The following is a 15552-nucleotide window of genomic DNA, read 5'->3' as shown; positions in this document are numbered from 1 at the left end:
ATAATGGCCGCGAAAGACCTCAAATTCCAAGGCCCATTCTTCAAGTCGTTTGTGGGCCATCACCCAGGCACCCCAAACGTAGTCCTCACCAACAGAGACTGTGACTTGTTCCACTGTAGAGTCTCACCAGGTGGCAACGTCGGATCCGATCACATCCCTGTGGTAATCAAGCTGCAGTCCACTCCGTTCCGTACACCCACCCCCCCTAAACCCAACCTGAAGACGCTAGGTTTCGACCCCTTTAGAGCCTTCTTAGGTAATGATCAAACCATCTCTCTCGAAGACCAGCCCTGCAATGCAATAGATGGGGCAATTAACTCCCTTCATGCCAGAATCAAAGAGGCCACACAAGCTTGCTGCACACTAACAAAGTCCAAGATTTACCAACAATACAAACCAACTAGGGAAATCAAGGACAGAATGAACAGGTACCAATTAGATTGCATTAGACACTTCCTCACAGGGCAACCCTCCCGGGAAGCCCTACTAAGATCGAGAAGAGAGCTAATCGCCTTAATAACCCAGCATAAAAGAGATCTTTGGGAATATCTTGTGCGCCAAGCTAACCAGTACAAACACCACCCTGACCAATTCTGGAGCATGATCCGCAGACTACTAGGGGCCAAACACACTCCCACTCAACACCTCTCTCACTCCTTCACCGGCACAAATGGTGAGGTAGTGACTACCCTACTTGAAGACCCACTGGACCAAGCCAAGCTGATGGGGGAAGTATGGGAGAACATTCTCTCACATAACGACAGCAGAAGATTTAACAACACCCACTATCAGTGGGTCAACCAATGGCAGGACGAGAACCTAGAAGACTTTCATCCCATTCCATCAATTGACACAGCTACCCTTGAAGACGAACATCCCCTCACCAGTCACGCTCAGAGAAGTATCCCAAGTCATAGGGGGACTGAGAAACACAGCTCCAGGCCCATCAGGCATTAGAGCTAAACAACTAAAGTACCTCCCCCGTAACTGCAAGATGTCTCTGGTGAATGTCTACAACGCCATCTTGGCATCCGGTCACTTCCCAGTGGCTTTCGAGACAGCTAAGATGATCTTCATCGCCACAGGCAAAGTCTTCGAAAGAATAATCTCCAACAGACTCAACTATTACATGGAGTTCAACCAACTATTCTCAGAAAGGCAGTTCGGCTTCAGGTCCCACCGCAGCACTCAGCATGCCATAAACATCATTTATGATGCTGTGGCCAGCCTGAAGAAGCAAGGGAACCTGGCCCTCATCGCCACCAGGGACGTTCACAAGGCCTTCGACAGCCTTTGGCACGACGGTCTCATTTACAAACTCGTAGACCTCCCTGATCTCAACTGGACCTTTCTCAGGCTCATCTACAACTTCTTAACAGGAAGAAAAATCATCCCCACCTTCCATGGAGCAGAAGCAACCCCCTTCACACCAACAGCAGGAGTACCCCAAGGCTCCTGCCTCAGCCCCGTCCTCTTCAACATATACGTCAACGACCTCCCCCAACCTGAACATACCGACACCATCATCACCCAATTCGCAGACGATGTCATCCATGTTGTCTCCTCCACCCCTACAGCTGGTGCAAACAAGCACAGGAGAGCAATCGAGAAAATGAATGAAGAACTAAATAGAACTGCCAGGTGGGAGAAAAAATGGAGAATCACAACCAACCCTGACAAAGTCCTCATCAGCACCGTTGGGTGCTTACCATCAACCATAGAAGAAAAAGGGGGCATTTCCATCAGAGGTACCCGTATTGCTATAAGGAACCCAAACAAGATCCTAGGATACGAGATCGGCAGATTACTCAACTCTACAACCCATGTAACCAAAAAAGTAAACCTAGCGAAAGCCCGCCTTGGCCAACTTTATCGATTCAAAGCAGCCCCTCCCCACATCAAACTTCACCTGTACAAGATGATGATCAGACCTCTGCTAGAATACCCCTGCGTACCCATGTCGCTCACAACCAAAACCAACATGCTCTAACTCCAAAGAGTACAAAACAAAGCCCTCCGCTTCATCACGAACACCAGACTCAGAGACAGAATCAGATCAGAGGACCTACACATACAACAGAGAATCCCTGCAATCAATGTCCGATTAGACAAACTTACTAAGAGACAACTATATGACATGCAGGAACTCTACGTGCCTGACAGAGAGAATCCCCCCCAACCAGTGAACACAACCGACTATACCATCACCACCCCACAGATCCCAAAGAATGACCCTCCAACAAAGAGTTCGACGCTTTATCCACAAGGAGAACTTCCCTCGTCCCAATATCTTAAGCGACCTCCCCACAGAAGAAGAATGGATACCACCAGAACCATTCTATGTCCAGTAACACGGATAAGCCCTCCCCATCTCCGGGTGACCCACCTCTATCAACCAACACCTTACAACTGACCTCGTTACATCTACTACTACAATACAGCAGGACACCACCTCAGTCACAGCCTTGCTGGCCGACTCCAGGTGAGAAACCAACCTCCATCAAATGCCCAGCAACCTTCGCCTGCAGCTGCGCCTCCTGACCAACCTCTCGTGAATAAAAAAAAAAAAAAAAAAAAAAGGTAACCAATTCTATACAGTATGCATCCTTCCAATTCAATGACGCAGTGGTATAACACAATATAGCATTGCGTAATTGATGGGCAGGAGGTATACCCTACACATATAACCAACCTCTTCATAAAACACTTAATATGCACACACGCATATTCAAACTACACCAAAGTGGATAGGCCACTACCCTTTTATATCCCCACCTACCCCTCCTCCCTCCCCAACCTTTCCCAAACTTCCATCCTTACCCATCCTTCTTCCCCCACTCCCCTCTTACCAAAGCTCTGGTCATTTGACATTGACATTGACTCTGTCCTCTACCTTTGAGGACGACTCTGATTCTTTGCACTCTATCTCTGAAATTAATGTTAAACTTACAAATTCTGTCCTCCTCAAGGATCCTAGTCCTTTAATGGAGGGACTATCTGAAACGCAAGCAACAAGTTTAACTGACCTTCTACAGTCATATCCTAATATTTTTTTCGGATGTGCCGAAAAAATGTACGTTAGGTTATCATGATGTAGATGTGGGAAACTCTAACCCTATTAAACTCTCCCCCTACAGAGCTAATCCTGAAAAGCAGAAGCTACTTCAGCAGGAAGTAGAATTTCTGTTAGAGCATGGTTTAGTGGAGGAGTCATCTAGTCCATGGGCTTCACCGTGCATCCTTGTTAAGAAGGCTGATGGAGGGTTTCGTATGTGTACAGACTACCGTAAGGTCAATGAGGTCACAATTACAGATGCTTACCCTCTTCCTCGTCTGGATGACGTAATTGACTTTGTGGGTAAGGCTACTTTTGTGTCCAAGTTAGATCTTAAAGGTTACTATCAGGTACCTTTGACAGATAAGGCGAAGGAAATTTCTGCCTTCGTAATTCCAGGAGATCATTATCAATACACAGTTACCCCCTTCGGAATGAAAAATTCCCCCTCTTCATTCCAGAAACTCGTCCATGAGGCTATTAAAGGACTTGAAGGCACGGCAGCGTACCTAGATGATATTGTTGTGGTGTCTGATACTTGGGATCAACACCTACTTAGACTTAAGGCTCTTTTTGAGACCTTTCAGAGTTCCCATTTAAGTTAATTTATCTAAATCTTCCTTTGGCCAGGCCACTGTCACTTTTCTAGGCCATGAAGTAGGTAGTGGTAAAGTTGCTCCTAAACTTGCTAAAGTTCTTGCTATTAAAGATTATCCAGGGCATACTCTACCGTTGAAAAAGAAGCCCTCGCGCTGGTACTGGCTTTGGAGCATTTCTATGTTTATGTGGGCCAGACATCGCAGGTGGTCACCGTCTACAGTGATCACAATCCTCTAGTATATCTCCAAACCACGAAGAACCACAACACAAGGCTCATGCGCTGGACGCTAAGGCTGCAGCCCTATAATATTACTATTGTACATATTGTCGGCAAAGAAAATATGTTGGCAGACTCTTTATCTAGAGTTTAATTATTTTTTTACTTAGGTTAGGATGTTAGGTTACTTGTGGTAACCCTTTCCACGCTCTTTTTTTTTTATCCCCTGGTGTGGTTTTCTTTTAGTGAGGGGATGCGGGCTATCGTCCGCCTATATCTTGGACCTATGCTAGCCCGACTGACTGCTGTCTCACTCTTGAGTTTAGAGTTTGGCTTTTTGTCACGAGAAAAGCTGAGCTCTATCTAAGAGCTGGATGGTGGAGAGGAAAGGCGGTCCCATTATTTTGTGCCATGGCGGCACGGTTACCACTGGGAGGTGGCAGCCTAATCCTGAGCCTTCTCAGGGTGGGGGTGTGGCATGCAAAGAGTATGTAACCTTTATTCGGCGCATGTACACACCCTCATTTACAGGCTATCTCCCCCAACCAGCGAATCAGGTTGCTGAGAGTTGATGATGGGGCCCCGTCTTTCAACTAGTGACCAGGTTCCAGCCAATAAGAAGATGGTCTTGGTAATCGCAGAGGTTATGTGGGTACCACTCTCCTGTCTGCCCTTGTCATTCCCAGTCTAGAGCTGGTTGAAGCACGGTCTGCTTTCTTGTGGCTTCTATTTCTGCCTTGCTTACCGTGGAGTGCACTATACTTATCACTGTACATAGTGTACATATTGCTGGTGAAGGATAATATAATTCAAAACTTTTCTGCTGTGTTTATTTTGCTCCCTTTACACCCAGGATAACAGGCCATTTGGACTCCTGGGTTGTAATACCCGACTAGGTGGGTCATTGGGCTAATCCAGGGGGAGGGGATGGACCTGCTTCACATGGGTCAGTAGGCCTGTTGCAGTGTTCCTTCTTCCTTATGTTTTTATGTACAACATCCACGCACATTCAAACATCTCACTTTGACAATTTTCTTCTTTATCTTTTTAGTAGGCTATATGGGAAAAGGGGTTACTAGCCCATTGTTCCCGGCATTTTAGTTGACTTTTATAACACACACATGGCTTACGGAGGAAAGATTCTTATTCCACTTCCCCATGGATATAAAAGAAAAAGCAGTAAGAACAAGTACTATTAAGATAAACTCAAAGAATGCTCAGATGAGTGTGTATACATAAACGTGTACATGAATGTGTAGTGTGACCTAAGTGTAAGTAGAAGTAGCAAGACATACCTGAAATCTTGCATGTTTATGAGACAGAAAAAAACACTAGCAATCCTACCATCACATAAAACAATTGCAGGCTTTCATTTTTTCTTTTTTTTATTCGCCTGTATTCTCCCGGCCCGGGTCTTTTCCAAGTAGAGGTGACCCGGCCTTGGCTCCCTATCTGGGGAGTATCTCGAGACCTAAGTCTCCCATGGGAGGAGGTACAAGTACCCCCTCATCTTTGGGACCAACTGTCCCCAGGCCTAGCCACAGTCCCTGTCCTCACGGGACCCGTAGGGAGAAGCTAGGCCTCTGGTCTATCATCTGCCCCGCCCCAAAGGGGCTTGTGGGGATGGCAGTCTTATGAGCTGCAGGTGGTAGCAAGCTAAGGCCTTTTTTTTATAGGCTTTCATTTTACACTCACTTGGCAGGACGGTAGTACCTCCCTGGGTGGTTGTTGTCTACCAACCTACTACAAGTATACTCAACAAACTTCTTCTTTCTTTCAACACACCAGCCATATCCCACTGAGGTGGGGTGGCCCAAAAGGAAAAATGGGAATTTTGCCTTTTAAATTTGGTAATGTATACAGGAGAAGGGGTTACTAGCCCCTTGCTCCCGGCATTTTAGTCGCCTCTTACGACACGCATGGCTTACGGAGGAAGAATTCTATTCCACTTCCCCATGGAGATAAGAGGAAATAGACAAGAACAAGAACTAGAAAGAAAATAGAAGAAAACCCAGAGGGGTATGTATATATCTTCTTTCAACACACCGGCCGTATCCCACCGAGGCGGGGTGGCCCAAAAGGAAAAACGAAAGTTTCTCCTTTTACATTTAGTAATATATACAGGAGAAGAGGTTACTAGCCCCTTGCTCCCGGCATTTTAGTTGCCTCTTACAACACGCATGGCTTACGGAGGAAGAATTCTGTTCCACTTCCCCATGGAGATAAGAGGAAATAAACAAGAATAAGAACTAGAAAGAAAATAGAAGAAAACCCAGAGGGGTGTGTATATATGTGCTTGTACATGTATGTGTAGTGTGACCTAAGTGTAAGTAGAAGTAGCAAGACGTACATGAAATCTTGCATGTTTATGAAACAGAAAAAAGGACACCAGCAATCCTACCATCATGTAAAACAACTACAGGCTTTCATTTTACACTCACTTGGCAGGACGGTAGTACCTCCCTGGGTGGTTGTTGTCTACCAACCTACTACAAGTATACTCAACAAACTTATTCCCCTAAAATTCTTACTCTCTCTTTTGTCCCCATTGTCTTTATACAAAGGAAGGATGCATGTTTTCTGCCAGTCCCCAAGTACTGTCCCCTCTGTCATACATTTACTGAACAAAAGTATTATCCATTCCAAAACAATTAGATATACTGAAAAAAAAACTGAAAATAAATAAGATTTTGAATACAGTTTACAAAGTGGGTTATATTGGGGCCTTTATACTGTGGGTTTACTGTAGAGCATTTATAAAATTCATAACTGTTACTGAAGCAAAGAATCTGAATATGTACAGTACTGGTTAATTTGACAAGCAAAATGATGATTCAAAAAAGTAAATTTAGTCTTATTTTACAAGACCTGACTTACGTCAGCAATGTGATCACAAGACCTGACTTAACTCGGCAATGTGATTACAAGACCTGACTTACCTCAGCAATATGATCACAAGACCTGACTTACCTCAGCAATGTGATTACAAGACTGACTTAACTCAGCAATGTGAGTACAAGACCTGACTTACCTCAGCACTGTGATTGCAAGACCTGACTTCCCTCAGCAATGTGATTACAAGACCTGACTTATCTCATCAATGTGATTACAAGACCTGACTTAACTCAGCAATGTGATTACAAGACCTGACTTAACTCAGCAATGTGATTACAAGACCTGACTTAACTCAGCAATGTGATTACAAGACCTGACTTACCTCAGCAATATGATTACAAGACCTGACTTACCTCAGCAATGTGATTACAAGACCTGACTTACCTCAGCAGTGTGATTACAACCTGGTACAGTTTTTTTCACTTTTACTGCACAGTTGCCACATTCTTGATAACACACTTTCTTACATGGATGACCACACATGAGTGTTTTAATGCAGGATTTATGGCACTTGATATCTTCAACACGCTCAGAACAATCAACCTTATTGACCACATGAGTACATGGTAATATTTTCTTCACTTTTACTGTGCAAGATCCACACTCTTCATAACATTTTTTTATGCATGTATGGTTTTGTGAACACCCTGCATTCAATCTTGTACAATTTTCTAAACAATTGTAAAGAATGTGGTCTGGGTCTGATGTACGGTGACAATTTAGTCGACATTTGTGACCACAGTCCAGTCTAGTATCACAGTCCATGGGGCAAGGAAATACTTTTGGATCATAATGGCAAGGCATCTTAACCTTGTGTTGACAGAGAGGCTTTTCTTTAATTACTTCAGTTGGACACTTGTAGCTACTTGGGTCAACATGGCAAGGAATTCTGTGAATATGACTACAAGGTAACACCTTTGCAACAGGAACTTCACATGGTGTACACTTTTCCCAACATTTCTTTGGACACTGATGGTCCAACTCACAAAGAATCTTGGGACAAGGAACTCTACACTTATACATTTCATGCTGTAAATCATCCATGTGACAAATCTTGGGACAAGAATGCTTGCAGTGTGGAAGAGAACCACCGCATATTTGACGACATCCTCCCTCAGGACTTTTGTTGACAAAGTCTTCACCTGATGATATTGATGTTAATTGATCAGGATGATTTTCACACCTAAGAGTTAAGGAATTGCCAATGGAGCTCTCTTCTTTAAGATCATTTTTAATCTTCTTCCAGAGTTCACTTGAGGTACAAAGAAGGTCCATATTTCCAGTGATGTACAGCCCATGCTTGGCACGTGAGAGGGCGACACAAATTCTGTTATCAGTACGAAGGAAGCCAACATTTCCTTCCAAATTACTGCGAACTAAAGATAAGAGGATAATATTGTTTTCCTCTCCCTGAAAGTTGTCCACTACACAGATCCTCACACCTTGACATGCCTGGTGATTTCGCTGAAGCTGTTGAAAAATAAAATAATTTTAATATTGTATAAAATAAAGAATTGTGAATAATTCTAACTTCTGTATAATTCATAAAACTTATATAATGGAACAAGTTCATCATATGAATACTACAATAAGTTTCACTAAAAAAAATATCCTTATACACTAAATCCTGTTACAATATGACTTCACATTGTGATATTATTGTAATACAATTAAATAAGTGCAACCAAAAATTCTGATGGCTCATAAAAATTGTGATGGTGTGCAGCTTAAAGAATACACGAGCTAACATGCAAAACACTGGTGCTAGCCTAGCCACAGCAGGTTTCCTGCTATCAAATTACACACAATATCTGACTACTGTGCTACACTCCATGCAATATTTTCCCTCCAACCCAAGTTGGAGGGTTGGGAGAAGGGGTGAGTACATGCGCTTCTTCCCTACTCTACTAAGACATATCTCATCCCTGAATATTAATCATATCACCCAAGATGAATACCAGTGATGATGGAGTGTCAACAAAAGAAGCAAGAATATGATCAGAGTTAAAAAAGTTTAAGTTTTTTCTTCAAGTTGATGCAGTGTGATAGAGACTCACTCTGCTTGTGCTGTGAGAGAGAACCAAACATTCTTATAATTACAAAGAGAAGAAAATAAGAGCTTGTGTAATAAGAAGTACAGACTGTAACATGCTGAGAGAAATATCAAAGAATTCAATACAACTAAATAAAACACAGAAGTTATTAAATGTGTGAATGGAGGAGAAGAGAGTGAAAGAGACCCCACTTAGTGAAGAGGTACAAAGCTTCTCCTGCTACACAACTGTGTGTCACAAGGAAGGAAACTTCAGTGGTGCATGTTTAGTGATGGAGGGTTTGAAAGCTTCAAAAATGCATTTAGCTTGAAAACATGTTGAGTGGTGAGTGAACCAGCTGCTCACACAGCCATGAGTTGTTACTTGTGCTTTCTTTCCAGAAACCATTTCTGGGAATGATCAGTCCGTAGCAAGCTTTTATAAGTGATAAGACAACACTACATTAGATGCATAGGTTAAAAGCTTACAGAAGAAAGCAAGAAAGCTTTGCTCTTGGTTTCATTGTAGATAAGGATCGTTTTATCTTGTCTGTGTGCAAATGCAATATGCAATTTCATGTGCAAGCCTATGCTTATTTATCAAGTGAGGATGTGGTAAAAACAAGCACACACTGCAAGATTGGAGGATGACTGCAGGAATTATCAGGAATGAAAGAACTTTATATGCAAGGTTCACTGTGGCACTGTACATCTTGACTGCTGGAATAAAATAATGGCTAAACCACTCAACACGTGAAGCCTCAGTCATCTGTGTTATCATGTTAGATCATCAGATAAGAGGCCAGCTAGCCTCTTATCTGGTGATCTAACATGGTAACATAGATGATTGAGGTACCCAATGGCATGCCTCATTTGCTGAATGGTTCGGCCATTATTTTATTCCAGCAGTCAAATCTTGTACACTGCCAGAAGGAACCATGCATACAAAGTTCTCCTCATTCCTGCAGTCATCCTCCAGTCTTGCAGTGTGTGCTTGTGTTTTACCACATCCACACGTTCAAACATCCCAACTATATAAAGTTTTTCTTTTATTTTTTTATTTTTTTTATTATCACACCGGCCAATTCCCACCAAGGCAGGGTGGCCCGAAAAAGAAAAACTTTCACCATCATTCACTCCATCACTGTCTTGCCAGAAGGGTGCTTTACACTACAGTTTTTAAACTGCAACATTAACACCCCTCCTTCAGAGTGCAGGCACTGTACTTCCCATCTCCAGGACTCAAGTCCGGCCTGCCGGTTTCCCTGAATCCCTTCATAAATGTTACTTTGCTCACACTCCAACAGCACGTCAAGTATTTAAAACCATTTGTCTCCATTCACTCCTATCAAACACGCTCACGCATGCCTGCTGGAAGTCCAAGCCCCTCGCACACAAAACCTCCTTTACCCCCTCCCTCCAACCCTTCCTAGGCCGACCCCTACCCCGCCTTCCTTCCACTACAGACTGATACACTCTTGAAGTCATTCTGTTTCGCTCCATTCTCTCTACATGTCCGAACCACCTCAACAACCCTTCCTCAGCCCTCTGGACAACAGTTTTGGTAATCCCGCACCTCCTCCTAACTTCCAAACTACGAATTCTCTGCATTATATTCACACCACACATTGCCCTCAGACATGACATCTCCACTGCCTCCAGCCTTCTCCTCGCTGCAACATTCATCACCCACGCTTCACACCCATATAAGAGCGTTGGTAAAACTATACTCTCATACATTCCCCTCTTTGCCTCCAAGGACAAAGTTCTTTGTCTCCACAGACTCCTAAGTGCACCACTCACTCTTTTTCCCTCATCAATTCTATGATTCACCTCATCTTTCATAGACCCATCCGCTGACACGTCCACTCCCAAATATCTGAATACATTCACCTCCTCCATACTCTCTCCCTCCAATCTGATATTCAATCTTTCATCACCTAATCTTTTTGTTATCCTCATAACCTTACTCTTTCCTGTATTCACCTTTAATTTTCTTCTTTTGCACACCCTACCAAATTCATCCACCAATCTCTGCAACTTCTCTTCAGAATCTCCCAAGAGCACAGTGTCATCAGCAAAGAGCAGCTGTGACAACTCCCACTTTGTGTGTGATTCTTTATCTTTTAACTCCACGCCTCTTGCCAAGACCCTCGCATTTACTTCTCTTACAACCCCATCTATAAATATATTAAACAACCACGGTGACATCACACATCCTTGTCTAAGGCCTACTTTTACTGGGAAAAAATTTCCTTCTTTCCTACATACTCTAACTTGAGCCTCACTATCCTCGTAAAAACTCTTCACTGCTTTCAGTAACCTACCTCCTACACCATACACTTGCAACATCTGCCACATTGCCCCCCTATCCACCCTGTCATATGCCTTTTCCAAATCCATAAATGCCACAAAGACCTCTTTAGCCTTATCTAAATACTGTTCACTTATATGTTTCACTGTAAACACCTGGTCCACACACCCCCTACCTTTCCTAAAGCCTCCTTGTTCATCTGCTATCCTATTCTCCGTCTTACTCTTAATTCTTTCAATTATAACTCTACCATACACTTTACCAGGTACACTCAACAGACTTATCCCCCTATAATTTTTGCACTCTCTTTTATCCCCTTTGCCTTTATACAAAGGAACTATGCATGCTCTCTGCCAATCCCTAGGTACCTTACCCTCTTCCATACATTTATTAAATAATTGCACCAACCACTCCAAAACTATATCCCCACCTGCTTTTAACATTTCTATCTTTATCCCATCAATCCCGGCTGCCTTACCCCCTTTCATTTTGCCTACTGCCTCACGAACTTCCCCCACACTCACAACTGGCTCTTCCTCACTCCTACAAGATGTTATTCCTCCTTGCCCTATACACGAAATCACAGCTTCCCTATCTTCATCAACATTTAACAATTCCTCAAAATATTCCTTCCATCTTCCCAATACCTCTAACTCTCCATTTAATAAATCTCCTCTCCTATTTTTAACTGACAAATCTTTTTACATTTAGTAACTAAAACAGGAGAAGGGGTTGCTAACCCTTTGCTCCTAGCATTTTAGTCACCTTTTATGACACACATGGCTTAAGAGGAAGGAGTCTTCTCCACTTTCCCATAGAGATAAAATGAAATAAATTAAGGACAAGAACTATGTTCGTGAATTTACAGTGATTATGTGTGAGTGAGGTGAAAGTGTTGAATGATGATGGAAGTATTTTCTTTTTGGAGATTTTCTTTCTTTTTGAGTCACCCTGCCTCGGTGGGAGATGGCCAACTTGTTAAAAAAAAAAAAGAACTCTGTTAAGAAAATAAAATAAAACTCAGATGGGTGTTTATACACGGGTATACATGCAAGTGTAATGTGACCTTAGTGTAAGAAGAAGTAGCAAGATGTACCTGTTATCTTATATGACTATAAGAGAGAAAGAAAAGACACCAGCAATTTAACCTAACTAAACCTGACCTGACTTAATCTAATTTAGATAACATGAATCAAGAGCTTTTCTGAAAACTGTATACAGGAGGGCCCCGCTTTACGCCGTTTCACTTTACGGCGTTCCGCTAATACGGTCATTTCAAATTATGACCAAAACTCGCTATACGGCTCCCCCCACCTGACTTTCTAATACGGTCACCGTGCCCCACCCTGTTTGTTTACATTCTTCGTGAGCTCAGTAAGCACTAAGTCTCTCCATTTTGTCTGGAAACTCCAAAATTTCAAATGTTTTTAAAAGTTATTTCATATTTTATATATACTCTGATAATTATACTTATGTATACCTGTACCTAAATAAACTTACATACTGTGCTGGCATGCAGGTACACATTAAAATCGGTAAGTGTCTTATGTTTCCAGACGTCATATTAGTAATGATAATAATAATCATCGAGTCATTTAAATGTCGTATATTACGTTAATATACACATTTTCATTAATCCATCTATGATATTTTTTTCAAAATTATATAATAAACACGATGCATAACATATAAATAAGATAAATACACCCCACAGTAGAATAAATAAACATAAATGTGAGATGTGGTAGCAGACGACTTGCACAAGTGACGCCATATTAGAAATGATAATAATAATAATAACAATACTCACCGAGTCTCATTAAATGTCGTATATTATGTTAATATACACATTTTCATTAATCCATCCATGATATTTTTTTCAAAATTATATAAACACGATACATAACATAAAAAGATGATAAATACACCCCACAATAGAATAAATAAACATAAATATAAGATGTGGGAGCCAGATAACTTGTACAAGTGACGGCAAGAATAACATTTTCTCTAATCTAACATAAGAGAAAATGTGTTACTGGGGGTAACTGTAGAAAATTATTCCTTTCGTATGTATGTAAGTAAGTTTATTCAGGTATACACAAATACAGTTACATAGATTATCATACATAACAACATATGTGTAGAGAACCTAGGATAACCCAAAAAAGTCAGTGTGACTTATTTCCATTGCCTTCACTTAGAGCTTCATTTCTTCTCAAAATGATGTTACATGAGAATGGGAGCGTTCTTCTTTATTAATTATACCGTATCAATGTAGAGACAACCTGTACACAATGTAACTTGTACACAAACCAGACGTGTACACTTCGTTTGTTTACAAAACTTACGTTCGCCTGGTTTGTTTACATAACTCTGCGCCTGTCCCCTCTCATGTACTCATTCTTTCTCTCTCTCATTTATTCGTTTTATCTCATTTACTTACTCCTGACCCTACATTAAGACTACAAATATTTTAAGGTAAGTAATGAGTGAACTGTATATACATTTTATCGCTCTGGGATGCTTAAATATCATAGAATAGTATGTGTGGGTGGGGTGGCCTGGTAAGGTAGCCTGGCTGATTACCATACATACCACACTTGATTTCTTACAATAAATACTTGTCTCACCCTAGATTAAGACTATAAATATTTTAAGGTAAGTAATGAGTGCACTATGTGTGTATTGTACTTTTTTATTGTTTTTTGATGCCTGGTTCTATTGCTAACTTAAAATATGTTAGTGTAAACTTGTTATCTAGTGTTTGTATGCATTTATAAGTGGAAAAAAAGGGTGTTCCACTTTACGGCGGTTTCCGCTTTACGGCGGTAGCCTGGAACCTAACCTGCCATATAAGTGGGGCCCTGCTGTATAAGAAATCCACACAGGATATGGCAGATGGGTTGAATTAACCCTTTCAGGGTAGAGACCCCCGATCTAAAACTTATTCTCAGGGTCAAAGAATTTTCAAAACCAAAAAAAATTATTTTATCTTATCAAATGAAGAGAATGTTTTTCTGAAGGCAGTGAACTAAAAGTATGAAATCTGATGGAAAACTTACTGAATTATGCTCTCACAAAGTTAGTGGTCTCAGCGATATTTATGCATTGATGATTTCACCCACTCTGCAGCCTATTTTTGGCCAATTCCATTGTTCCATTTTACAAACTTATAGGTATTTCACTAGCATTCCTTCTATTCTATCAAGTACAAAAAACTGCCCATTTACCTATTTCAGCTATTCAATAAAGTGATCAGAAATTGGTAATTTGGCCAATTTCACACACAATTCAAAGAAATGCCAATTTAAAAATATGGTTCAAAATATAGACATTCCTGGCACTAAAAAAATTTCTTCTGTTTCTTGGTGACATCTCCAGGTCCCATTTACATTATACTTGCTTTTCATTTTGAACTTTTACTCACACAAAAAATAGAAGATTTACTGTTATGCAGACTACTGCATTATTATAATAATTGTATAAATAACGTCAGCACATTCCTAAACGCATTTTAGACTGGTCAGTTAGACACGTGTTGGACAAGTGACGGCATTTGTGTACTCTGGAATATCAGCAAAAATCAAACATTTTTGCTACTTTGAGCTGCTACTTACAGTCCTGAAACCAATCAAAATCATCTCTATTTCTGTAATATATCTTCTATTCTATCAAATGAGACTAAGAAACCAAGAATACAACCATAAAACCATATGAAAATACACTGCAAAATCACTGTTTTAAATCAAAAACAGTTGCAGTTTCTTCTCATTATGCACTGCTTGTTGAAGGATTTTTTTATCTGAGTGAGTTGAGCTCATGGCATAGTACTACAGGACCAACACTGGCTTCAAAGTCATTATATAATGGGACCAACGCTTAATGTGTTACAAACAGTAATAATTACACTTTATAAATTTTAGCTCTTCAAAAATTAAAGCTTCCTTTAAAACATATTACCAATGAATAATTCAACCCCAAACACTCTGGTAAGTAAAAAATGTAAAAAATCTCAATCAATATTCATGAAAATTATGTACAGCACAGTGGACCCTCGGTTTTCGTATTTAATCCGTTCCAGAGCCATCGGCCAAAACTGGAATTGGCCAAAACCGGAACCATTTTCCCCATAAGAAATAATGTAAATGGAATTAATCCATTTCAGACACCCAGAAGTACCAACAAAAAAATGAACATTCAACATGATAGTTACCTTTATTGAAGGCTGTTGGTGATAGATGGAAGACAGGGAAGAGGAGAGAGGGAAGAGAGGATATTGCTTTGAAGGAGAATCCCCCTCCATAAGGACTCCGGGTACCAGGTCTTTATCAGGGGTCACTTCCCTAGCTTAAATATAGTTTTACATGCAGAAAAGAATGACAAATAAATGTAAAGCACTAATAAAATGTATAAATGAACATTTAACATCACACCTA

General features: G+C 41.0%; 1 protein-coding gene across 2 annotated transcripts in view; it reads right to left on the bottom strand.

The window, feature by feature from the left end:
- LOC128685213 (NFX1-type zinc finger-containing protein 1-like) overlaps positions 1-15552 on the bottom strand; it is a 429985-nt gene that overhangs the window by 330245 nt on the left and 84188 nt on the right. For both annotated transcript variants that reach the window (XM_070080633.1, XM_070080696.1), the window contains exon 7: positions 7152-8237. In XM_070080633.1, coding sequence (XP_069936734.1) covers positions 7152-8237 — 1086 coding nt within the window. The remainder of the gene's footprint in view (positions 1-7151; positions 8238-15552) is intronic.

Source organism: Cherax quadricarinatus, chromosome 1 (assembly GCF_038502225.1).
Source record: "Cherax quadricarinatus isolate ZL_2023a chromosome 1, ASM3850222v1, whole genome shotgun sequence".
Taxonomy (NCBI): Eukaryota; Metazoa; Arthropoda; class Malacostraca; order Decapoda; family Parastacidae; genus Cherax; species Cherax quadricarinatus.
Note: the sequence above shows the minus strand (reverse complement) of the source record. Positions and strands in the feature narration are given on the sequence as shown.